The sequence below is a fragment of the Pseudochaenichthys georgianus genome, chromosome 22 (genome assembly GCF_902827115.2).
Source record: "Pseudochaenichthys georgianus chromosome 22, fPseGeo1.2, whole genome shotgun sequence".
NCBI lineage: Eukaryota > Metazoa > Chordata > Actinopteri > Perciformes > Channichthyidae > Pseudochaenichthys > Pseudochaenichthys georgianus.
In genome coordinates, this window is record NC_047524.1 from 15,033,214 (window position 1) to 15,060,629 (window position 27,416).

The 27,416-nt window shown below is 43.3% G+C and overlaps 3 protein-coding genes across 4 annotated transcripts in view; 1 reads left to right on the forward strand and 2 right to left on the reverse strand.

Moving 5' to 3' along the window:
- Positions 1-5,997: 5,997 nt before the first annotated feature.
- slc38a6 (solute carrier family 38 member 6) lies at positions 5,998-18,411 on the reverse strand. The gene is made up of 16 exons (XM_034110781.2): positions 18,210-18,411; positions 16,122-16,252; positions 15,921-15,994; positions 14,714-14,766; positions 14,557-14,596; positions 12,578-12,656; positions 10,597-10,682; positions 10,459-10,517; positions 10,130-10,201; positions 9,662-9,718; positions 8,877-8,956; positions 8,672-8,772; positions 8,062-8,186; positions 7,430-7,574; positions 7,008-7,102; positions 5,998-6,846 (listed from the first exon to the last, which is right to left on the reverse strand). The coding sequence occupies exons 1-16, from the start codon at positions 18,306-18,308 to the stop codon at positions 6,763-6,765; spliced, it is 1,380 nt and encodes a 459-aa protein (XP_033966672.1). The 5' UTR covers positions 18,309-18,411; the 3' UTR covers positions 5,998-6,762.
- Positions 18,412-18,501: 90 nt separating this feature from the next.
- On the forward strand, positions 18,502-21,285 carry trmt5 (tRNA methyltransferase 5). The gene is made up of 5 exons (XM_034111133.1): positions 18,502-18,566; positions 18,723-19,306; positions 19,512-19,636; positions 19,773-20,412; positions 20,973-21,285. The coding sequence occupies exons 1-5, from the start codon at positions 18,559-18,561 to the stop codon at positions 21,032-21,034; spliced, it is 1,419 nt and encodes a 472-aa protein (XP_033967024.1). The 5' UTR covers positions 18,502-18,558; the 3' UTR covers positions 21,035-21,285.
- Positions 21,081-27,416, reverse strand: part of mnat1 (MNAT1 component of CDK activating kinase) — a 32,682-nt gene continuing 26,346 nt past the window's right edge. For both annotated transcript variants that reach the window (XM_034111135.2, XM_034111134.2), the window contains one exon: positions 21,081-21,575. In XM_034111135.2, the coding sequence (XP_033967026.1) occupies positions 21,455-21,575 (121 nt within the window). In that variant the 3' untranslated portion in view covers positions 21,081-21,454. The remainder of the gene's footprint in view (positions 21,576-27,416) is intronic.

Genomic DNA, 27,416 nt, shown 5'->3' on the forward strand with positions numbered 1-27,416 from the left:
TCTAGTGTCTACTCTTATCAGTATTATCCCTTTTTCTTATCTTCTTTAAATGCAATTCTCTCTCCTTTGCGCTCTTTCTCTCTTCCTCTCTCTGAAAGTGCTCTGCCTGCTCCATCCATAAATGCCAGGATCAAAGTCTCCACTTTATTGGTGTTAGACTTGACCTCTGACCCCACTCTGCCAAATGTCAGCGCTCCCCATCTCTCTGCTCTGCTCCAGCTGTTATAAATAAAGGACCTGGGTCCCAGATCTTACACATCCCTGGGATACAGACTGTCTTGTAAACAACATCTCAGACATGACCTTACTGAGCAGAGAAGGTCGTAATGATAAAGCACGCAGATAGCGGATTGCCTCGGTGAAGGAGTGTGAATGCACTCAAAGCCATCAGCAGCAAAGGCTTGATATTTTCTGATGGACCTAACATTTAGCACCTGGAATTGGTGCTGCAGATCACCTCAACCAGCAAGCGTAAACATGCGAATACTTTCACGCTAACCTTAGAGTCAAGGTCTTTTAATGGTATTTGTGAGCCTGGACAATAAGAGGTTATACATTGTGAGTGGTGAGAGTACCTGTTCACTGAAGCTCCATGTAAGAAAATATTTTATGAAGAGACCCTACCGGAAAAAAATATATATAACTCATACGTAGCACCGCATAACCTGATTCCATGGTTATGTTTACAAGTTTTCTTAATAACAATGCATTTTCCCATTTTACAAAATACTGAAATGTATACACAAACTAATTAGCATAAACACCCAGGACATACATCTGAACATAGAGCAAAGAACAAAGATGCATATTCATGTGGTTGATATACGAGAGTCCGGTTTGTATAGACTGACTCCATAGAAAACAGCCTTAAAAAAATCTATTTTTGCAATGTTTTAATGAATATCATTTTAAAAGCTTTAAATCACAGAGTGAAACGCTTCAGAATATTCTAGTTGATATATATTTTTTTTCTTTTTACAAGCATTCTTAAATATGTGCAAAATTAGCAAAATGTGTCACAAACTAAATTGATAAGTGCATAAACAGTTGTCACATTGTCCAGCAGATGGCATGATAAGACTGTTACATACTTTTTCCCACCCCCCTCCTCCTCCTCCTCCTCCTCCTCCTCCTCCTCCTCCTCCTCCTCCTCCTCCTCCTCCTCCTCGCGTCTCTATTATGATGAAGCAACTTTATTTCACTTCCTCTCTCCCTTGTCTTACCCTGGAGCCAGAGCTGGCACTTTAATGGTCTTGGATGATTTGTTTTGTTTCTTTGTTCTACCTGCAGTCTCCCTCTCTTTCTCCCTCTGACTGTCAGCTCTGTGGCCCTGCATCCCTTCCTCCTCATTCCAGTCTAACCTCCTCTCTGTAAGTGGTTGCCAAATCTTGAATTATGCACCCATGGGAGAAGTCTGCAACTTCACATGACTCACACAGATCTGAGAAGACAGACTTGTGGGATTCATGTGTATGTACACACACAGACACGTGTGACACACATGAATGAATACACTTCTGATGTATCTCCTCAACATTTCATTGCACACAAGCACAGAACCAGCTACCAGAAGCCTGCCATATTTCAGGCCGAATCTGTGTATATGACTTAATTTCAGCCACCTGTAGAGTTTCCACATTCACCGATTTATGTCCGTGTAACCCAGGACAGCTCAATCCTCTGGCTCCCTGCCCAGGTACACCCTATAGCTGCAGCTAATGAACCATAGCATTAGTGCCAAACAGGGCAGCGGGGAGAGGAGAGCATGGCCCAGAATTTGGCGAAGCCCATTCCCAACTCTTTTGACCCCGGTGAGAGAAATCCTGCGGGGCTAGTATACACCCCACCGCACCCCCTGCACCACCACAAACTCAATTACATCCATCAGTCACTGTGCAGTGGAACTAACCCCCATCCCACAGTCACAAGACCCCAGCCTCTCCTCAGGTATAGAAGCCACACACACACACACACACACACACACACACACACACACACACACACACACACACACACACACACACACACACACACACACACACACACACACACACACACACACACACACACACACACACACACACACACACACACACACACACACACACACACACACACACACACACACACACACACATCCCTGGGGCTGCCAGCGTGGAAGCAGGGGCACTCCATAAATCACACCTGTAAAATCAGATTTGGTGCTAAATGTGCTATATTCACAAGTGGTGTTTACTGCCAGTGCTCCACCGCAGGAAAACATGACTTAAAGCGTACTATTGTGCATACAATTCTACCACAATGAGAAGGCCATGAGTATTTAGTGTTCAGTCTTTAGAGCTGCTGTAAGGAAATGAGGGGATATGTGTGTAAGTTCATGTTATTATTATATATATATTTTTAAATGATTACTATATCTTTAGGTCACCTGATACTCTTCTCTAATCAGCTGATAAATTAAGAAGAAATCCTTGATCAGTAGAGGATGTGTTTTTTTTGTTACGGCAGGGCAGGAGAAGAGGAAAGGGGGACCGACAAAAATAAAGAGTGGTGTTGTGAAAAATGGAGGAATGTAACTGTGAGAGTGGTCGGAGCTGTGTTGGACAGCGGAGTAGGGGGGGGGGGGGAAGCTCTGTCACAGCCCCTCCAGGGTAATTGGCTCCAGATGTGAGGCAGCGTGGCCCCTGCGCCAGCGAGGCGTCAGGGCCGCATTAAGAGCTCAGCTCACTGCTGATGGGATCGCAGAGAGACTAACTGACCCCTACACCCCCCCCCAAAAACACAGTCTGAACCCCATGCTGTGCTGCTGACCACTGGGCCTCCATCAGTACTCGTCCTATACCTCTCAGCCCCTGCTCATCATCTGCCAAAATAACCAAGCACAGGATTGTAAAATCCCCCTTTTTTATTTACCAAAGTCTTATCACACCCTTGACCCTGATTTCTGTGCTGAAAATATCAAATCTGTTACTCTATCTCCGAGGATGATTATGTGGTGACTATAGGTGACAGCAATCTTTGGTCTATTCTGTCTTTGTGTTGCTGCCATTATGTTGGCCCTGTTTGTGGACTGAGTGTGTCAGGCAATTATTTTGCGAACAATGTTTGAAGACGCTCTGTTCGAGACAGCAACATGTTTGTTGCACACAATGGTAAAGCACAGTTTTAAGTGCTTTTGGTGACTGACAGCTTTGCGCAGCACGTGGTGCTCTCCAATCCACAATGGAAGATAAGGTGAAGGACCAACACTCTTCTCACACGTGCATCATGAATGTAAAGACTTCCAATGTTATACATAAAGCTTTTGATGAATAGGGTTGCACTTCATTTGCCTGGAGCCTTGTTAGGTCATAGTGTCCTAATAAGAAATATACTTTACTTATTTATTGGCCTTGATGTGACTTCACAAAAAGCATGAAGAAACTTGAGTGTAAAAGGAATACATTCCACTATTGCCAGAGCATGTGCTGTCTGAAAAAGAGTCCTCGGAGCGAGGAATGCTCTTACTGTGACCCAAAGAGCATGTTTACTGATAGAGCATGGAAATTGATTAAAAGCAGAAAAGCAGCATGTAGTGGTGGTCGATGAAGAGAATGAAAGGGAAGAGAAAATATAAGATGGAGAGCACTTCATCAGTGATGACACTTGCATATCGATGGCATTTGCTGAGTTGCAGTCCGCCACCATGACTAACAAGGAAAAGCACTCATCATGCCAACCAGCATTAAAGAGCTCATGTGAAAAGACCCTTGAAGCACCTTTCAGCCAGGAATGCCTGTTGAACAAGATTATACGGGTAAACAGAAAGCAGATGTGCATGTTCTCAGCTCTGCTGCACTTTCTGACATCCACTACCTGTGAAGGCCTGATCAGATGTTGTTGTTGAAACACAAACAGGAAGAGGAAGTGGATTTTAGCATTGGCTCTGCTTTCTGCCCGCTAATTTGAAGAGGGCTGCAACCACCTCACCACAAAGACTAACTGAAACATAGGCTGTCGAGTGATGCCTGCAGATTGAATCAATTTATTTCTGTCAGATGTACACAAAAGGTCCCGTCAGATAATCTCAAGTACCACGTCCACTTGTTTTGACTAACTATTTCAAAAGATATCAGCCTCTGTTCAGCTAACCATGTGTCCCCTTTATTCATAACCTTTAGTCACATTTTTCAACTGTTGTTTCATTACTTTTAGCCATCGTTTTTTTTTTACAGTTTATCCTCTACTTTTAGTCAACAATTTTAACATCATAAATCAGTTACTTTTATCTAACATTTTCAACTGTTTATTCTATTTTCTTGCAGAGTCGTTTTTATACTCTCTCAGGGCTAATCATCACTCCAATTTGTAAAAGCCTACTATTTATGGAAAGACATTGAACTATATTATATATCGTTAATTAGGTACAGAAAAGTTGGAATGCACTAATTTAATCTATGAAGGCACTTCTATCAAACCATAAGATGTCCAACTGTTTTAAAGGTCATAGTGGTGACATTGGGATCAGACCCAGCTGTTGCCCAAAAATCCCGATTTCCAACAACAGAAAATAATTTTCAAAGAACACAGTCGACTCCTCTTAAAACAATACAAGAGCCGAGGCTGCCAACAGGGGATTGATTTCAGCCCACCATCGCTCCTCCGCCTCCTTCCATCCTTTAACCCTGGGAGATGGTGTTGTCATACTGCTGGACACGGGCCCAGGGTGTGAGTGAGTTTAACTAAACAAAAACACTCCCACCCTGTGACGAGGACTCATGCCCCAGTCAGACGGACCTCCATAAAAACACTCTGGTCTGTGTTAACATGCATGTTTCCAACACATGATAAAACTGGAGCATCTGGTTATCTATTCCTAATTAGGCATTCATAAACCAAGAGAGGAATGTCAATGACAGACGAAGAGCTGGACTGCTGTGAACAGTCTGACACTAGGTAGTATTCTTGTTTTGCAAATGGGTTTAGGTATGTTGTTCCCATAGGAGCATATGTGTAGGAGTCAGAGTTTGTTTTTTATTTCTGAAAGAGCTTAGGTTTCCACAAGTATGTTGACAGACGTCTGGTGATGGTCCCTGAAAGTGCTGAGGAAACACACTTCCACTGTACAGCATTTCTGAGGGTCATATTGTTTAACTCAACTACATTATGTCACAGCTGTTTTGTTTTCAGATCATGGTTTTACATGCATTCCATTTGATACGCTTTTAAAATATTAACATTTAAATGTTAAAGATTAAACCAGTGGTTTTTCACTTTTTGGCTTGTAAACTCGTGCCAATTCCAGGTGTCTATTGTTATGTTAGGGGAAACAAACTCGAAGTTAAGAACTATTGAACTACTCAATAGCACTTTAAACACCATCAAGAGGGATGTGCTATTTACACAGTAATAGGTTTGCAACAAAAATCTATTAATCCCATATATAATAAATACAGCAGACACAAAGGCCTTTGTTGCAGAAAGTGTACTTTCACATGAGGCAGAGTTTTAATGCAGGGCTTGTGATATTATTTGTGTTTGATTTGCACTTGGAGCTAAGTAAAGGGTCTGAATATTTCTTGCACCAAAAAATATATTTTCAGGCTTGATAGTGGTTTGTGTGTGCTTTCTTCATGGTAGTGTCCTTCAAAGTGGAGGATGGGATATGTCCTGGACTGGGGAACCTCTTTAAGGGGGCGTGAAGGGCGGGCAGCCACTGCTTAGTGCAGGGCCGGCGGGGCCCTAATTCCTCAGATTAAAAGCAGCAGTCAGATGGCTGTATGTTCCAGAGGCAGCATGAAGACAATCTAAACAGCATCATGATTAGAAACGTACCGAGCATGTGGCTTTGATTAACTGCAGGCTGAACCCACATCGCTGAGGAGCCGGTCTCAGTCTCCACACTGAGCCTGCCAGTCAAACACAGCCATGGACGTGACATGTTGGACTGATGAGCTTCCCACTAATAAACACTAATAAAGACAGGTTTGTGGTTAAATGAGCGGACGCACATGTCAGTTCATAAACAATTTCCCTTTTATTGAATGCCAGTAACCTGAAGAGTTATATTTTTCAAATGTGCATAATAACCTCATACAGTACATTGGAATTTAGAGGTTTTTTTGTCATATACATCAAAAAAGGTAAAGAATAAAAGTAGCAGCAGAAATAATCATACCTGAGGCTTGGAAAATCAAACAATCATTAAATGATATAAAACAAGTTTAAAAAGGGGGAACCAAGTGTGGAAAAAAGCATTTAAATACATTTTGGAATGATCATTTGTGATTGTGTGTGTAGAAAAAAAACTGTGAATATGTTCCATAAACAAAACTTGAAAAAGGGACATTCATTAAGGCTACGACTTGGTCAACAGCGTTTTAAAAGTAGTAGCAGATTGGTTTACATTCGGTGCGTAATCACCCCAGAGAAAGAAGTACATACAAAAAAACAATCGGTTTGACACAATAAACGCCTATCTTTTTTTCAAGGCTGATTACAAAAAATTAAGATTTTCCCATCATTGGCGTATAATCTAAAAGCAAGCATGTAAAAATACGTATAACATTTAAAATCCTTTATTTGTTCGGGCTTATATGTGCAGAGTTTGGTCTATGTTTGACGAGCCTGGTATTGAGAACAACGTTAACGTATAAATAATCTGCCTGAGGTAATGCTGATCAGCATCTGTCCGTTCCCTTCCTTTATCCACTACTCACTATCTTTGGCACGCATTCTCCTTTCTTTGCTTCGCTTAATTTGGGTAAAGGGGGCCCGACGGGGTTAGGAGTCATTTATCCATGTGTTGACAATGACGGAGAAGCTGATGATGCCCATAATGAAACCAGAGACCACCAGAAGTACAGCCTAGAGACACAAAGAGCATAAACAACATAGTTAACAAAAATGATATGTTCAAAAATAATGGAATAATACAAATGTAAGGAAAATGGGCTCAAACTGTTTTTGTTGCTTGAGTATTTAATATACAGTACATCTTTATATAGATTATATCTGTGATTATTTACCCCAATGGAGTCAAAGGATCTGAGGGGTCCTGGGTGGATCTTGAGGTAGAAAATGCCGGGGTAAACAAACAACAGGCAGGTGGAAGTTGTCGATCCTGGAGAAAGAAGCAGGATAGTTACTTTAAATGCAAAGACAACACAGTGTATATGTCTGACAATAGCAGCATCATAAACTGTTTGAGCAGGACTGCACCATTAATTATGTATAAGCAGATACTGTGAATTTAGCCAACACGATCAATAACTGTGGAATATTGACATCTTGGCTGAGAGCTTGGCTGCTTTAATGTCTGCTGCAGTTGAAAACAGATCTGAATGTTTAAAGGTCAAGCTAAATGATTGTCTGTAAAATAACAAGATATAATAATCATAGGATTTATAAAGACCAGAATAAAGAGACATTATTTTTAAATGATACATACCCACTACTCCAAACACATTTCTGATGTCAGGCACAAATAGGGCCAACAGCAGCCCCACACTCAGGATGGTGAGAGTTGTAATGATGTGGATCAGCCAGGAGAAGGGCCGACTTCCAAACAGCATCAACACCACAGCCTTGCGGGCCTGTACACACAAACAAAGATGAATCCAACCAAACGTACGCAGAGAAGATGTACTGTATTAACAAGCTGACCAAACGTCTGGCAAGAGAGAGTTAAAGCGTTAGATCTTTTTGTATCAATTGGAAGCAGCAAATCAGCAAATGTACAGACACCCAATACATATGAAATTCAGCATTATAAATACATACACAACACAATTTTATAAAAAATATGAATAAATCTACCTCTATTGCTCAATCATCAGTTTAAAACGTTGAATAATTACCTAAATAACTAGAACTATGAACATACAAATAAAGGACTCCTGAAACTAATAAATAATCAAATAAGACATTTGACATCAGAGGCTTGTGAAAAAGTGCAGCAACTTTAACTATTTCCTGTTTTCAGATGATTTCATAGACTTGAGTAAAGAACCCAAAAGAATAAATGAGGAAATGGGAAATGTTTAGTTTGTTTAAAGAATATAATGAGGTTGCTGTACTCACAGGAAAGTGAATCAGGGGTACAGTCAGCAGCACAGAGAGCAGGATGGCCAGGCGAACCACCATCACCATGATGTCCCGAGGCATAAACGCGTCGTAACTGATCAACAGCTCAGAGTCCACATGAGCTGTGAGCCGGAGACAAGGACAGAGTGAGGGTGCAGACATGAAAGGGCTTGAAAAGAAGCATTGAAACCGGGAGGAAAATAACTTGGATGCTATGAAAAGAGAAATAAAAAATTAACTTCAGAGATTATAGAATAAAACAACCAGTTATACAACTAATATTTAAATTTTATAGACACTTTATTTTCTCCCAAAGGACAGATACATTAATTTTGTATGAAAAACCAATGGAAATGAAATGAAATAATATATACAAAAGTAAAAAGATGGTGGCCTTGCTGCTATAGCTCTGTGTAAAAACCTGATTCTGATTAATCGGTCTAAAATGAAAGGCTATGTTTAACTGAGAAAAAAAGACTGCAAGAAAATATTCAGATACAACAAACTTGTGTGTAGTTTAATATTGAATGTGTGTAAATGTGTAGTAAAAATACATATGTTGAGAAGTAATTATAGTAAGTAGTTGCAGTAAAGTGTGCATGCTTACCGTAGAAGCTGAGGTATCCAAAGAGCGCAGAAATGAGGTAAATGGTGAAGCTGAGGCTAATACTGACATTTGTGATGTTCTGCATCCTGGCCTTACTAGGTCTGAAACACACAAACACATAATTCAATGAGAACATTTAGTGTTTACGCGGATGGTGAACATATTTGATCACTTGAATAAAAACAGTAAAGGCTGCAGTGCTGACCGGTCCAGTTCGCAGTAGATTGGAAGCACAGTGGTGTGGCACAGGAAGGAAAAGGCCATGGTGGGAATGGCGAAGCCGCTCTGCAACACACATCAGAGCACAGCGGTCATTAACAAATTATCAGCTTACACTGCTGCACAGGAGCGGGGGGCAGGGGGTCAAGGTATGGTTTGTGTAGCAGTAATTACCGTCTGGGCTGCATGAGTGTGACAAGGTCAACTTTTCATGAGCACAGAAAAACAGCACCTTCTCAGCTTTGTGAAGACGCACTTCTAAGCTGATCCGAGAGGTTTAGAAAAAGCTTGGATAAGTGGGAACATTTTTAACTATTCATTTATTAAAATCACAAGAGACAGGAAGGGTATGAAAGGTTGTAATCTGTATTATCTCTGAGATGTTGAGGAGTAGAAGTATGAAGTTAAATTAAAACACTTCTATAGTAGCTAGTACATTTTCTACTAAAGAACAATACTTGATTCAATTAGAGTGGTGCATTCCACCACAGCTTTTTAAGATCTTCTCACAAAACATTGTCCAGTTATGTTTAAACATCTGTACCACACATGTGCCTTTTGTATTTCTGCAAGTACATTACATGTAAAATATGTAAAATAAATATGAGTGGCAGCTGCATAGTGCACCGGAGTTCCTTACATATACAACCCAACCTATAGAAAAGAGTGCGACCTGTCACCAGAGTCCAAGAAGTGCAGCAGATCTACTTTCAACAACTTCCCTCTGCCCCCTCACAGGAAGAGAGAAAAAGTCTGCTTTCATACACGTACCTTACTGGAGATGATAAAGAGTTTGGGTGTACAATCTGAGTCAGAGGAATTTGATATCTGCAGAAACAAGGAGAGAAGAGCGAGCGTGTGATTACTGAGAGGAATTCTGCAGTGCTGCTGCAAATGGGAGAAACACATCTAGATTTCATTGCCCGGCTTTAGAGGTATAAAAGGGAAAACAACCATGCCAGTCTGAAGCCATACTTTGGTTTGTATCATTTCAAGAGGCCACAGGTCATTTCCAGACTGATGCAAGGTCACCCAGACTTCCTTCCCCTCAGGACTGGCACCATTCACCACACAGAGCTCTCTGGTCCTCATCAGCCAGAGCCGACATAATCAGTAAACCCCTCCTCCTAATCCTGTGGCCGTGACCGTCGGCCAGACTGCACGCCTCAGGCCTGCGGTATATCTTATGTATGTGTGTCTGTGTGCACATAAATACAAGGAAACTGGGGTTGTTGTTACCTGGAATGCACCTGAAAGTAGCGTCATATTGTGAGGCAGAGGACAGGGGATGGACCATTTCTTGACCACAACCTGTAGAGGAGACAACATGTCAACAAAGGAAACATATATTTGTAAGGAAGCACTTTGCTTAATCCAGCAATCTAAAAACGCATACTTAAACTATGAAACAAATATTCTACTATCCTGAAGAGCCACAAATGAAACAGACATGCACTACTGCTGCTTCTTTCTTTTTTTAAAAAACACTTTTTTCCTCCTTGATATACAATCTAATTATTTTGGCCAGTATATGACCAATACTGAATACTGGGTATATGTAAACTCACCACAACTACAAAATACAGCATAAATAAAAAGGCGATGCTGCTGGTGTATCCCAGGAAGCCTGTGAGGGTGAGAGAAAGCTCAGGTGAAGAACAACAATTCACTCAAGGTCAGCAAATCCACTTGATTAACACACTTACCAATTTTAGGCAGCATTGCCAGAGGTACAATAACACACAGTGTGACTATGATCAGAAGCAATCCGCCATGCTCATACCAGGCATGTCTGAAAAAAAGAAAAGAGGACATTCATTATTAAAGGACGAATCGAGGCACATTTCCCATCATGATCTACTAGAACCTCCAATGTGAGGGGCTACAAAGCTCAATCTTCAGGGCTTTTAAAATGCACCAACTCTGTCAATTTGTCTCCATTTCGTGCTCAAATACAGAGCGACAGATTCCTCATGTGGTACGAATTAAGGGCTTTAGTCCTCGCAAACCATAACAATTATGTAATACACATGCAAACTTTGTGTCTCTCCGTCAGATGAGACCGCATTTCACTTGCAGGGTTTTTCAGAGGGGGAATAATATTTTCCTTTGCTGAGGGATAGCCTTGGCGGTTTTGTTTGAGAATTGGGGAGCTGAAGGAGGAGAAGTAGGAGGAGGGGGGGGGGGGGGGAGGAGTGTTGGAGGTGACACATGTGGAAGGCATGCCGGCTCCGCTGGGGTCGGGGTCGGTGGAGAAGGGTGCTGCCTGCCGCTGCTGTATGTTGCAATGCAGCGCGGGGTCACGGGGGACTGGCTCCACCACTCTTTATGGGCTCCCACAGTCAGCAGCACCTGCTCCGACCACATCAACACCCACTGACCCCCGTTTGGCAGTTTCACAGCTGTGGCGCTACCATAGGCGCTGAAGGATTTGTCTCTGCGTCTAGGCCAGTCCTGCCCTGTAACTGGATGTCAGGGAGACCTCTGCTCCGACCCCGACGCTCTCTTGTCCAATCACTTCTACTCCAGCCTAAGTTTAACTGAACCACTCAACCGCAGCTTAGCTAACTCCCTCCTGCACTTTTTACAGAACATTATGCACACACGGGGATGTATAAAATCCCATACACTACTAGGATCCATTCTCAGGAGGCTCGGGGGGCTTACTGTAAAGGCGCAGGTTACCTAGAAGACCCATGAAATGTGGAACATTTCACGCTATGACAAGATGCACGATAGCTCTCAGTTAAGGTGGTAGTATGACTGCCAATAAGTCAATCTCCACATAGTGACGCAGCACAAACCCAAATCCACAGCTGTGCACGTCTTTGGCCTCGTTATCAAACTGAAACACGCAGAGAGAAACTCAAACAGGACACGCGGTCCACTAGCAAAAACTCTATACCACTGTATTATGCTACATGAGCCAGAAAAAAAGAAACACATTAAAATAAAAAACAACTTTCATTTCATGTAGGCTCTGATGAGGCCGAGTATGTGTCCGTTAACATCCAAAGGCCACTCATTAACAGAAATGTTTTGCTTCCCTCAGCAGTGAGCTGTAATTAGAATGGCAAAACTGATATCCCCTTGTATCAGTCTGATTCCGGGGAACATGTGCGAGAGATTTGGGGGTGAAAGGAGAGCACTAATACAAAGCAGCTGTGCGTGGAAGATTCAGATGTTGACGGATTGGGCTGTGAGCAGTTACAACTCTCGCTTAAACCAGTGTGGCCAATAATAAAGTGATAGAAGTTACATTCTTGGCCTGGGACTCGCCTGTGAGTCCACGTAGGCCAATGAAAGACGCAGGCTGCTCATGATGGGTGATGTACGGCTCCATCATAAATACATTTCCTCTGGGCTCGCTTTATGCTGTACAGCAACGAGCAGGAGTCACTCTCAGACAAAGTATTAGTACTGTGGTTTGTCTACTACCGCATCAGTCATACATTTCTCATTGCCCGACTAATACCAGTTTGTGTAGCTTTGTGGTGCAGCAATGTCAAGTTTGAGTTATTTGAAGGCCTAAGGTGTAATCTACAACATCACGGGAACAGTATGACTCGTTCTTTATCTCAGTACTGTTAATCTAAAAGAATGGCTTGGTCTGAGCCGCAGCTGTGACACATTTTGAACCAAATGTCCTCATTGGCCCGGATGGAGCTCATATCTGAAGATACCCACACTGTTCTCTCTGGACTCAGGAGGCTGTCGATGGCTGCAGGAAGCTCCGACTTCAGGATGAACAAATACGATGACATGCCTGAGTGAAGAGAGGGAAAAGGGTTCAGGAAAGGTATTATTTGAATATAAGTTAAACAAAAAAAGCACAATCATATCAAAAGACTGCATGTCGCCAAAAGCAATTTGACATTTCTGTGTGAGGGTGGTATGTGTTTCCAGCAAAAGGAAATGGAAGTCAGGGTGGAGGGGGTACTGAGGCTCTGAATTAATGCAGATGGGTGGGGCAAGCAGCTCAAGGGGATCACCAGCAAAGCCCTGGGTGCGGAGGAGCAGACGCTACGCAGGTCTTCCAACGGCTGGAGAGTGGAGCAGCAGCCAGGATGGAGAAGTGCGAGGAGGGGGGAGGAATGCTAACAATAATGATCTCTGACGCTAATCCAGGTATTTCTCCCACTGCTCCACCTCACTAGGAAACAGGATATTATCAGCCTCCGACTGGCTCCAACATCCTTCCCAAGGACGGCCAATCACAGAGGGGATCAGGGTCACTTCCTCAGGGTCATACCAGCCCCCAGAAACACCAGGAGGAAGAAAGGGAAAGGGGAGATGGAGACTGCACAAGGTGGGCAGAAGGTTTCTGTCATAAAGGGAGATAATGTTGAGGGATTTAAATGTGTGCAGCCAGGCAGAGCCAGAGTTAGCTGGGCCCGAGGCAGGTCTTGCACTCGCCGTTAAATAAGCCTAGACCTTAATCCCTAAGATCCTGTATTTGTTTATAAAAGAAAATTCCTCCAATAACCCTCCAGCCCACACAGAGACAAGGACCCTCACTATGTGAATAACTAATGGCATTTATGAGCACTCAAATCTGTCAATAAAGTTATTCCGAGGCAGCAGTTGCTTTAGTGTTTTAGCCAAAAACTTTCCCCCCAAAAAAGGCTCAGTTTATACGAACCGCAAAAATAAAAATGAAAATATTTTAACCACACAAGCTCATAAAGACGGGGATCACACAGCAAGCATGATGCAATGGTTTAATTTCAGGCAGAAGGTTACTGTAAGCACAACAACACTTAATACTTACATCTCTAAACAAAAAGGGCCCTTGAGTGAAGGAAAAGGCTTGTTATTGGCCATGTGGTAAGAAAACAGTCTTATAATAAGTAACAAGTCAAGGAAAATGGACGTAAACATTCTGTGTGTGTGGCCAGCAAACAGTGGGAGAGTGTGTTCAACATTAAGACAGCGCCACTTTCATTTCATTAAGAGCGAGGGGACAGGCAGGCTGTGAGAGCCCAGGGCTGGTCAGTAATTAAGGTCAATTGGCCCCTCAGCCTTTGGCAGTACAGATGAATGTTTACTCAGAGTGAGGCTAATTGCACTCTTATAAAAGGGGCCGGGGGTGTAGACAGATGCATGCTGGAGTGCTGGCTCTCACACTCTCACACATACTGCCCCATGCTGGGAAAACCACAAACATACCAGAGGGCACGGCAATAATCCACTCAGCCGTGCTCTAATGAGTGCGGAGGAGCGGTCACCTCAGCTCCCACCGTCTGAGAGGAGCAGTTTGTGGCTGAGGGACGGGCGGAGATGGCAGTAGGAGAGAGAAAAGAAGTATGGGAGGGGTGGGGGAAATAAAAGGGAGGGGTCCCATTAGGTTACTCAACACTGGGTGGGTTTACCATCAGTGATCAATTAGACGAGAAGTCAGGTTTCAGGCCCAGGGGAGGGGGCCGAGAGGACAGCGGCTAGAGGGCCAAAGGTTATCAGGGAGTCCGGATAATAGCCTCACAGTAAGGAAGGAGTGAGTCTGAGCTCAGATGCCTCCGATCACCAGTAGGAGGCACTATCTGCCCCCAAAATACACCGGCCACAATCTGACACAGAGCAGTGTGCAGCTCTTCAACACATTCTCAAAAACCACAACATCGGTTTATTTCCAACATGTCAAATGAATTAAACAGGAGCTGACTTACTTCCAATATTTTGTATTATAATGGAAATTCCAACCAGAATCTGAAAAGAAATGTGAAAAGGTGGTTAATGTGAACATGTCTTCTTGTCATGTTGAATATTTAAGTGAATACATTTTCTTTGACAGGAAAAAAAACTCAAACCAAAGACAACACTTACTTTTCCTGGTTTTTGCAAGGCTCTCTCTCCAAGACCTTCATATGAATTGATACCTATGAGAGTCAAATCATAAACAATCAGGACTACTCAACTACCTAAGAGAGTACACATCATCCAGCATTGCCAAATATATGATGAGTTTAAAATGGAAAGTATCAACATTAGTGTAGCACAGCCAGAGAGAAGACACAGTCCAGGCATTCTTCCTACTTTTCCAAATCTGATGCCTACATTACCCACAATGCAAATCAACTGCCGACAGGTGTGTTATGCTAGTAGCGGCTTTTGAATTTATAGGCCTTGCACGATGACAAAATTGTCTTGTCATACAATATGGACATGACCTAGGTAATTTTTGCTTAACATATTTCCTGTTGTGCTTAAATGTGTGTTTGTTTACTTATGAATGCCATCGATATTTAAGCTAACATAATGCTACATAAAACAGCACGGTTTTCCCTACAATCATAAAAAAAATTGTAAACAGAACAAGAGAGTCAATTTTGCTTATAGTTTTATATTTTTCCGGTATTTTAATATTCTGTTTTTTTTACATCTAATTCCAATGTCTGAATATTCTTAAAATGTTGAAGTTCACTGCCGTTTGAAACGGGGTACTTCCATTTGTTATGCTATCATACTGTTATTACATCAGTGTCTGAACATGTTGTTTCCATGACACTAATGTTGCTTATCACAATTATTTTTGAGAAAATATATCAACCAATAATGGTAGTTATCGTGATAAGCCGAAAGTCACTTCTGCCTGACCCAATACCACCAGAAATGTATGCATTTTCAAACTTGTTGACTTTAGACCCAAACAACTTTATGTCAATTTATCAGACATTAGATAAGACCAACGTAGAAGATGATAAAACAATCAGGATATAGCGCCCCCCCCTCAGGAAACTCTCACAGTATCTGTGTGATAATTGATAACATCCCATATATTATCTCATCATGTCCCATTTGACCCTTTTAAAAACATATTTTACATACCACCTGATTAACTTATAACAAGGAAGTCAATAAAGAGACAAAGAGATGCCAACACATCAGCTATTTCCCTGAATAGCATTGTGATGAGGTATGCAGGGGAAATAGTTCAGGGTGTGGTTAAACAAATCTGGATAACCCCCCTGGATAAACCTACGAGGAAATGACAATCTAAAGTTACATAGTGTATCCATTGTTAGTTTCTCACCTGTTTGGCCACACAGCTTTAGAAGGAGATGTATAGAGTACGCTGCCAGGCTGGACACTATTACTAACAGGAGACTGGAAAGGAAAGATACATTCAGTACAAATGAGTGCACATGTAGCTGTATTTAGGTCCGATTTGTTCAAAAAGGTGTCAGATATTTAATCAACACTGTGGTAAAAGGTGTAATAAAAGCAGTCTTACGAAAAACCAACTATTCCAGTGTTAGCCATGGCATAAGAAAGACCCAGAATGCCACTGCCCATGATGGCATTCATCAGGTTGAACACAGAGGAGGCGAAAGAGGCTCCTTTGGCTCTGGGCTGCACCGATCCCTGCACACAGTGGAGATAACATGTGAAAAAATGATAAAGAGTTAAAACAATTCATGTGAAGACAAAGCATGGAGCCAAATAAATCGTATTATTTTTCTAGGAGCTTTAAAAGAATTGCTCCTGACAGATTTCAGAACAACTGGCTGGCCCCGATGATGGACGTCATGAAACAACACGGCAGAGGCATGTAGGATCAGGGAATGGAAATGGATGTGGTGGGATTTGAGCAGCTAGCAGTGGGACAGCTGCCTGAGCTCAGGCTAAGGGGAGCTGCCCAAACTGCTTGACCTCTCTAATAGGGGATATCCTGGAGAGAACGAGTGGCAACTCTGGTGTCCGTGTCACAACAAGCGGGGATTGACCTGCGAGCTGCTGATCAGATCCACCCTGGGTTACAGTACCGAAAGACAGGAAGTAAGCTATGACACCTGATAAAAATGCAGGGTCGCAATGATAACAAATAATGCACCAAATCAAATAGGATAAGAGATAAGATAAGATGGTACTTTCAATGACACAGATACTTATTTAAAATAAATATGCACTGGTAAGGTATTGTGATATGAAATAAATTAATGTAAAGACCGTTCTTATCTCACCTAGTTCCTTTTACATTGTATTTATTGAGCTTGGTTTCAAAATAGTGATAGGCTAAATGGTAAAGTAATTATAAACATGTTTTATCATGAGGGGCAATTCATCAACTTTACAATGTGTCATTAGATTAAGTGCACGGTGTTTCTGCTCTCACTTTTGAGCATGGTTTCTGGCCACATGAAAACAGTAAATAAACCACACTGATTGATTCGTGTTAGCGTCTTATAATAGGTCAGGTGACTCATTACTTGTTCCTATACTTTTAAACCAAACATTGCTTTGTAAATCTGAACCATTCAATCCTTTGTTCAACATCACAGAGATGGATTTTAATCTTCTTTGAGCTACTTAATCAATGAGTAGAGTAGTGTTAATGGTCCAAATGCAAAAACAGTCAGTGATGATCAATACCTGTATTGATTAGGGTGTACCACAGATCCCCTGTGCTCTGCTATCTGGATTGATTTGGGGGAATTTAGAATTCCTTTACACCCTGAATAGTAGTTGAACTATAATGCAGGAAACTTAAAAGTGTGCATTTTAAGGCTGGTCTTCATACATCATTTATTTAAACGCAACTGTTTTAGGAAAAACTAGTTAAAGTTAAATCTAAATTATGAAGAGACTTATCACAAGGACTTTGGAGATCTCCCAGTAGAGCCAAGTAAACATATTAAATAATTGTTTTAAAAGCTCTATGGTACTAATCATGATGAGTGTCCATCACTATAATACTACATTATCGTTATCAAAAACACATCTGAAAAGGACAGTAACTAGCAGAGAAGTATAACAATGTTTTGATTTATATATTTGAACTTGCATTCATAAACTCCTGGGTAAATTGTACATTTATTTTAATTTCGTGCAACTCGCTAATCTTGAAAGTTTGATGCAAGCTCTTTGCTTATCTTTGTATCCCTTTTTTAAAGTATGACTATTGATAATTAACAGTTGGTGTATCTTTTTAGAATTTTTTTTATTTCTAACCTGTCCTCCTAAACATTTCTTAAATGTGTATAGTGCAAATACACTTAACAAACACACTGTATTGTGTCTAAATTGATGAAATCCTCTTTATATTAAATATTAAATAGCAATTATTTGCACAAGTTAGATATTTCCTCAGTGGAAAACAATGAATGAAACACCATGGAGCAGTTTGTGTTTTAAGGTGGACTTTCACTGAAGCCTATTTACTGACAGAAGCAGAAAGTGGAAACTGAGAAGTTTACAGAAAAGGCGCGTGATGTAGTCATAAACATACAGAGAACTTCCTGTACTGATCCTCATTTACTCGTTTTATAAAGTTCACGTGCTCACTGTTTTTTTAACCTATAAAGAGTGTTTTCTTACTCACATTTGTTATTAAAGGTGTCTTTTCGTCTCCTTCGATGATTCTATCGCTGGTGACGCATTCCCGATATAAGCCTGGAGCTGAATCTTTATTGATGCTCATTTTCTTCTCTCAGAAACTCAGGGCACAAACTGCAAGACTTCTTATTCACGACCAAACTTCTTCCTATCAACTTCCCAGCTGCTGACTGTTGTTGTTTATAACTTACGTCAGCTGCCTCTCTTCCGTCGCATTTGCCACGTCAGGAAAGAGACCGCCCAATCAGAGAGCGACTCTCCGTTAGTTTGACCAATCACCAGCCGGCACTGGTCGACCAGTGATGACGCATTCCAAGCACGCCTGAGAGCGGAGGATGTTGAGGTGAGCTCTCAATGTTACATTTCTTGAAAATCGAAGCATAATTAGAGTATTTTAGCCGACGCGGCTCTGTTTTGTTAAACCAACCACACAATTCACTCTTATTCTGTGTTTTATAACTTTCCTGCTGCCTAACCGCCACGTTTTATGTAATTGTAGGTCTCTCTCCAGAGTCTTTTCCTATGTTCAAGCTGAAAGAAACCTCAAATCTGTTGTGCTTCGTAGCCTCTGGTCTGCAGCCTCCGTTTGTTCTGATTTTTATTTGAAACCCACCATGGAGACTAAGCTTTACAAGCCCCCTCAAGAGGTCCGGGGTATGACCTCTCTCAACAAAGAGGCCTTTACACAGACCATCACTGTCCCGGCTCTACGGGTGCCCAATGGGGTCTTAAACAAAGTAGTTAAGAGCCTGAAAAAGGCAACCATCCAGCGCCCAGGGGTGCCCAGAGTAGTGCAAGATGAAGAAGGGAGTAGTGACTTTCGTTTAGTCCTGTTGGACCCCCACAGAATCTCCTCGTTAAGCTCCTTCAGTGAAGGTGAAGCCGAGGCTCTGAGGTCTTTCAGTGTGGTTCAGGAGCTCCGGCACTATGAGCTGCAGCTCACCTACCACAACCTGAAGAGTGATGAGGTGCTGGAGGCAGTGCTCCCCCCGGGTCAGGACGTCCCCTCTGGGTTCAGCCGGGTGGGACACATCGCACACTTTAACCTGCGGGACCACCAGCTCCCATACAAGAACCTTATAGGTGAGAGGAAGGTGTTGCAAGAGAACAAGGTATTTTGTGCATTGTCAAAGATGCACAAGTCTCTGGAAATGTAATAATGTGATGAAACTAATTCTTTAAAACAATATTCAGTGTTTTGATGATGGTGTCAAAGAATTTGGGAGATTTAAAGTTAGTGGCACATTTTAATTATTTATTTCTAACTTTGTGTCTGCTTCCATTGTAGGTCAAGTCATCATCGACAAAAACCCTGGTGTTACTTGTGTGGTCAATAAAACAAACATGATCGATACCACTTACCGCTACTTCAAGATGGAGGTGATGGCTGGGGAGGAGAACATGGTTGCCAAAGTAGGTTCAATCATAAATGTGCATATTCCACGTTAATGGTGTATTTGTAAATAAGAAAAATACTATCCATTTGCACAATAATGCTCTGATATGAGACCATTGACTGACAGTTGATACATCGTTGTCTCTGCTGCAGATAAAAGAAAACGGGGTGACATACGAGTTTGATTTTTCAAGTGTCTACTGGAATTCCCGGCTGAGCACAGAGCACCAGCGCGTGGTGCAGCTCGTGAAACGCGGGGACACTGTGTTCGATGTGTTCGCCGGCGTCGGACCTTTCGCCGTCCCTGCTGCCCGCTCCGGAGCCAATGTTTTGGCCAACGATCTGAACCCAGAATCCCACAAGTGGCTGCAGCACAACTGCAAGCTCAACAAGGTGGAGAAGAAAGTCCGCACCTTTAACCTGGACGGCAGAGCCTTCATCCAGGGGCCCGTGAAGCAGGAGCTGCCTGTGCTGCTGAAGGGAAAGGCCAAGGTGCACATAGTGATGAACCTGCCTGCGCTGGCTCTGGACTTCCTGGATGCTTTCAGAGGTTTGTTGCCCCAGGAGCTTTCCTGCGACGAGAACCTTCCCACAGTGCATTGCTACGGCTTCTCTAAAGAAGACAACCCTGATACGGATGTGGTGAAGAGGGCCTCCTGTAGCCTCGGGTTCCCCCTGAAGGACAAGTGTTCTGTGCATTTTGTGCGCAATGTAGCACCCAACAAAGATATGCTCTGCGTGAGTTTCACCATCCCTAAAGAAGTCCTCTTCAGCGGTGATCAAGAAAAGACAGGTGAGTTCATTCATTCAACGATGAGGAAGTAATGACAAATTGTTTGATCACTTCAGGGGAAAAAACATATTCAAACATGAACAAGAATACTATTCAAACATATAAACATAGAATGAGAGAGAACAATGTGGTGATAGATGCAAGGATGACGTATTTCTTAGGTTCGCTCCATAAAAAGCCAATAACATTTTCCATTGGATTGTCTGTTCGCTTAATCTGTATATCATATGATATAAATACTCCCAAAGAAAAGCTGAAACAATGTCAGTTACTCAATAAACAACATCAAATGGCAACTCATTTGATAATCGGTTTATGGTTCGACACATTTCTCTAGCAAAAATGCCGGAAATTATGTTTCCAGCTTGTCAAATGTGAGCAATTTCCTTTTTTCAACTCAAAATTGAAACCCGTTTCTGGTTCTGATTTACGATAAATCAATGATGAAATTCATCTTTTATTTGCAGCTCTCATTGAAGAGCATGTATGTATCTTATATGTGCTGCATATGGGTCAAAGAATATTATGTGGGACTATAAACTGATTTTGTTTATCTACAGATCCTTCAGAAGAACCTGCTCCAAAGAGACAGAAGTGTGAAGAAGCCACGGATTCAACGTGATGATCGACCTGCCAATATTAAGAATAAAAAACAACTTTCTAGTTGAGACATTTGACTTTTCTTTGTTTTTAATCGGAGTTTAACTGATGCTTAATAACAGATTGTTGCATGTTGTCATAGGAAATCATGTCCAATCTGTACTTCAATACATCATATTTTGTTTCTACTTTAATGTATTGGAGCTATTATTATTCAAAGCTTGACCATATGTCAGGAGTTGTTTCACTTTGAAATAAAATTCACAAAATTGACAGTTGTTGACTGATTTAAATAAAAGATAAAAAGAAAATGTAAAAAAAGGTCATTAAACAAAAATCAGTCAGAGCAGCATTCAGCTCAGCAGCGCTGGCCTCTTTAGGGTGGCAGCGAGAGGCTTTTATTGTCCTTTTGGTCACATTTATCTTCGGGCTCTGGATGTTCTCAGCGTTTAAAGACGAACATCCCACTGAAAGCGTCCTGAACAGCTCGGTGACAGGCCAAAGCTGAGGTGTATCCTCCAGCTGTGTCCTGAGGCATGGCAGCCCGCACGTGGTTCAGATACCTGAGAACACACACAGAGCTCTGGTCAGTAACAGCAGTGAGGTATGTTGTCAATAATGTGACTGACTGGCAGCCTGAGAGCAGTTTTCAAAAAGTAGTTCCTGTGAGTGTAACCCGAGCATACGTTTTTTCTTCATTAAATCCACACTTGAAGTTATTTTTTCTGGCTTTCCGCGACCCTTTGGCCCTTTTGATGAAATCAACGAAGACAGACGTACCCATACACAAATACTGGAACACCTTGTGCCTAAAAGCCTCTCCAACATTGCTCTATTAAAGTATTATGGGTGTCTTTTATTTTTTAAGTGCTTACAGATGTATCCTGCCAAAGCCCCTTTTCAGGTTCTTAAGCAAAGCCACTGTTTATTTTCACATTCGTGCACAGACAGAAAAACAGTCGAGCTGTTAATTTAGTCCTCACATTGATAGATGCCCCTCTACTCCTTCGCTGTGTTAAGGGGGGGTTGACCTGTCCCCCCCACCCACTCTAATCCTTCCTCTACTGTTGTGCCGTCAAAAAGTGGGCATTGGCAGAGAAACCCGCACACATGTTCTGTTCTCCAGCATCTTGACTACAAAGCTAAAACGACAAAGTCCTCTAACAACGGAGACAACACGTAGCCTTGCCGGTCAATACTGCCGACCACCCGACCCCCCCACACCACCCTGCAGAAATCAGAGTCCTGGCAGAAAGGACTAAAGCCCTCACACGAGTCTGGATTTGTGGCCCCTGTTCCTGTGAGCCGGAGAAACTTCAAAGTAAAACGAGAATCAAGAGCACAGACAGCCCTCTGTGATTTCTGTGCCCATTCTGCTTTACAGAGTAACCCAACACCTGTGGGGAGGCAGAGAGAGATGGAGAGGGTTGAGGCATGTGTGTGTGTGAATGAGAGATGGACAGGGAGAAAAAAAGGTGTCAGGGAGACTACATGCTGAATAGATCATATTTTGCTTGGGTGTTTTATGATTCTACGAGGTGCTTTGCTACACAATAAAGCCTTCACTGAAATAAAAGTTAAACATATTCACTGGCATGACTGTGACATAAAGTCGAACGTTTGCGAGTATCAGAACGATGACCTTGTCTTGTCTTACAACAGACAGTGAAAGTGAGAGGAAGAGCAGCACAAGATGTCAATCAGGCCACTCATCACCCACTAGAGAAACGACACAAGTTCAAAACAGGAGGCCCAGTGATTAATAATAACTTCATTAGGCCCAAGCTGCTGTAGCCTGTCCTTCAGAGCACTTGAGGGAGGTCTTCTCATATGGCTTCCTGCATCAGATGAGTGCTATCTATTGATTATATTGTACTGGGCCTTTTTAATGGTGAAAAAAGTGGGCTATTTACAGCCCGGCTAAGTCTGCTCTTCCTGCTAATCTAATCCCCAAGCTACTCATGTGGTCATTCCTTCCAAGAAAGCTGAGAGCTCTGTGTAACTTTATACCTGCCTGCCCCTAAGGAGCCAGAGAGAGGGAGCAAAAAAGAGAACATGAAGGAGAGGGGGGAGGAGGGGGAGGGGTGGAGGGGAGTGGGAAGTGGAAAGGAGGGAGGATATGAGGTGAAATCACCTTTGGGTATCATCATCACAAACCCTCTTCTCTTAAACCAACCCTGTCTGCCCTCTGCTCACCCCTAACACCCGAGGTTAGTTCAGTTCTGCTCCATTAACTCAGCGGTCATATCCGCATCTTCCTGTAAGGGCCGGCCGCGTACATGTACAAGCACAGGACCGGCTGTAGAGGAAGCGGAAAGATAAACTTGACTCCTTTCACATGACTGTACTTGACAAACATTAAGAGTGGACTGACAACACACTAGACGTGCAACAGCATGAACTGCGTTTACATTTGGAGCACACTAGTCTGCTGAAACACGAAGTCACTTGACACTGCCTTCAATCATAAAACGAGATGCAACACACATGAAACCCCCCTGAAATGCTTCGAGACCCTCTGAGGCTACTGTTTCAGTGTGCACTCCCCGTCTCCACACCCTCCAACCCCCCCCCCCCCCCAATCACCCACCCCCTCTCTCCCTTTCTCTCAAAGGACTGGACTGCCTTTTGTTCGCAGGGCCCTGAAACCCAAGCCGTGTCGGCCGGTAACATCTTTCACTCTCCGGGCCCCACCAGAGCATTAGCTGCAACTCGATATGGGTCTTTTCAAAGCCTCGTATTATTGGGTAAATATGGGTCACTTTGGACTGGCCCATTATGTCGCTTGGGGGGGGGAGTGGGAAAAGACGAGTGCAGGTGATGAAGACAACTGAATGACACAGTATGACAGTGTGCGTGTCAGACTGCAGTTGCCACAAGGGAATATGACAGGGGTTTTCCATGAGTAGACACACCCAAAAGGAGTGATATATGTTTTGCCAGATTTTTTTCTCACATGAACATCTCAGCATAAATCTCAAATTTAGATATTCACAAACGCATAATAGATGATAAAGTACTTATTCTTCAACTTCTACTCATACAATCTGCTGTTAACGCTGTCTTTAAAAAAAAAAAAAAAGTCATGTGGATCAACATTTTTCAGAGCCAGCAGCATTTTTCCACTTGTGTCTCGAGCTCTGAATACCTGCGCAATGTCTCCTGCTAATGCTAATAACGGTCAGAGATTTCCCTGACTGGACCCCAGGAGTATTCCCCACTCCAGCTGCCTGGAAAACGCAGCGCAGCCGCATCCCTAATTCAAAGTGAAAAGATAAGTGGCGAAATGTTCCAGCGGGGGTTCTGCGTGATTTCCAGCTGAGAATGTGTGGCTCCTCTGTGTTTGGATCGACGATGCTGCTGCGGAACGGCGGGTGTTTGGGCTCTTCAGGGAAATAGCTGTGAGGTTGGGACTCTGGAGGGAAAACGGCCGATATCAGAGGGAGGTGCAGGCTCTGTTGGGCCTCTTGTCTAGACTCCATGTGTTGGCTGGAATTGGATTAAGAAGAGCTGTAGAAGCGCAGGCTTGATGGAAAAGAAAAGAGGCCTGTAATTCTACAAGTCTATTGCAGCAAGCAGACACTTAATCAACATGCAAACCACAGAGCAGGCGCACGGGACAATGGAGCAATCTGAATCAGTCCTAAACAACGCTAACTGTAGAATAACTGGATGTGGTTTGGCTGCTTTCATACTTAAAGACTTAGCTCAAAGATGCTAAACTGGCTGCTTCAACAGAAACATTACTATTTGAATGAGTGGAATTTATAAGCCCCATGCTGCTCTCACGTTTTCCTTCAAAACCCTGACCTGAGACTGGGCCTAAGCTTGGCACCTGTCCACTCTTGCAACCCTTACTGATCCAGGGTCAGCATTTGTTTTACTTCACATAAGATGAGAGGCTGTTTTGATTCAGCTTGTCGTCAGCATGATTCATGACCCGCACAGTATAAGATGACTTCCAGGCAGTTGTTGAGATGAACTCTGGATTCAGTTCAATCAACACTGGAAAGATAAATCAATAAATCCAAACCTACCTGAGAGCGCTCCAAGGACTGAAGCCTCATTAGCTATGTTTATTAAAGCGAAGGAGCTCAGACTGTAGTGTTGAGTGCACAAACGAGGACAGCTGACAAGCGCAGGGCAGGCTATATCTGAGCAGAGCCGCCCCATGCTTCTGTGAGGCCAGTCATGAGGCTGCTGGATGGCAGCGTGAATGTCCGGAAGTCTTCCTTTAACGCTCTGCTCCAGCAGCGGTTGAGGATTCCTGGCCTGGAAATGATGGGGGCTGAAGGGGGGGGAAGGCAGAGCCACACACCTGCCAGATGATTTGTCATTATAGAGGGGTCAGCACTCAGCTGTCACCCCCTAATCACCCATCCTACCCCTTAAGTCAGCCCCCCTTTACCCCCCAAACTCCACTGCAGTCCTCCAAAAACACCCCCTGCATTCCTAAGGCAGATCCGGTTACACTCACAGCACTGCTGCCCCTCCTTCCTACACTCTGCCCTGAGAGAAAATGTACCCCTGTGAGAGACACAGCACACTGAGCACATTGTGTGGATGTGCGATGTGTGCTTATGCCCCCCCATGTGTGTCTACACAATTCCAAGTGTGTGAATACATGTTTTTGTAAGGGCAAAGCTGTTTGTATCGATACTGATGGTGAAACCGACGGCGCAGAATTGTACCAGCACGGGACGTGTGAATTGGTCCAGGCTGCAGTCCAGAAACAAAACCCCCTGCAGACAAGCCAAACACAGAGGACTCTCACAGGTATACTATATCTGTCAACAGCGGTCTTTCATCACCACAGGTCAGAGGTCACACTCCTTTCCATTGAGTGCAGCTTCCTCTGGGACGTGCGAGTGTGTGAGACAGATCCTCAGCCATCAGCCTACCCACTGTCCACCAGATTATCTCAAGTTGTGAGTGCGTCTGAGGGGAGCTTGGTGCGGTTACATCATGTCCTCACGAGCCTACAGACCCCTTATCCATTATCGTGCTTCTTATCATTACCACCGACGGACTCTGCATCCAGAAAGCAAGGAGGAGCGGGACATGGGTGTAGCTAACACTTGTTTAGAGTGTTAACAGAAGCTTTGGGTGACACTTGACTTAAACACTTATAGGAATACACTCTCATTTAGGGGACTGACAATCTGTAAGATGTCAGGAAGGCAGCTCGTTGTATCAGTGATAAAGACTAAGAGGTACACTTGTTTTGTGTCTATGAAAGACAGCATTGTGGAGGTGCCCACGATAAAGGCCTATTGTGCCCAAATTCCACTTCCTGGTCCCAGCGTCACCTGTCACTACTCATCCAGGGCTCTCATGTGTGTCGGCCTGCACCTCCTCTGTGTGGCCTGATGGGGGCAGTAGAGGCCGACTGACTGCACCTAACCGCAGCAGCCAAGGGGCTTTGAGAGGCATCACACATCCCGCTGGCCACTTAATACAGAGAGCATCTTTCTTTCGTCTCCTGAGCTGCCACTTGATAACTTTGCCCCCTGGAGAGTTTAGAGGAAGGAGGAGGGAGGCAAAGCAGACTGGAGAGGGAGGATAATGACATGACATCAGTGTCATCATTAACCAAATGGGGCCATAAACAATGGAAGGACATATGCTGTGCAGTGAATGGCTGCTAGCACAAGGCGCACCCATACATGCACAGCAAAGGAGCCATGACAGTTAGATGCAACATCCTGGGAATAGAGCAGCGATACAGAGAGGAAGAATAGAGTTTTCCCGAGGGGGGCGAGTCGCCTCCACAGGTATCAGTTACTGAAGCACCTCAAGCACCGTGGCGAGGCAAAGAGTATTTCAATTAGGAAGAAAGATGGGAAAAGAGTAAACAGGGAAAGATACAGCAGCAGGGGGAGGGTGATAACTCATACGTCATAGTGGAGAAGTAAATCCTACCACTGTGCGTGGCAAGTCCCCACAGTCAAAACCCCCACATGACGGGAGTTTGTTTTCTTTCTTCAGCTCTTAAGAGGGAAAATGAGCCAGCTAATCCCCCTGTACATTACTAGGCTCTTTGCCCCGGGGGTGAAAGAGAAAGAGAAAGGCAAAGTTCACGTCTGTTGGTGTTTGTGTGGAAAAACCACATACAACTCGAGGGTGTGTGAAGAGAGTTATGAGCCGCATCATGCTTAGAAAGCGTGCGGCCGCTTTGCAAAACCTCTACACAGATCAGTGTGTGTTAAAATAGTCAGGAGACATCACCTCACCCTCTGCTGGGTGTTGACCCTATCGCATCTGGGCTGCGACACAAATAAACCTGCAGGCAAGAGGCGCTGTTATAGTCAGAGTTCCCTGTTCGCTGGTGTCTCCTTCGCTGGCATTGGCCTGGTTTGGCCTGCGTTCGTCCTGGGAGGAGACTGCTTGTCTGTCTGGCACAC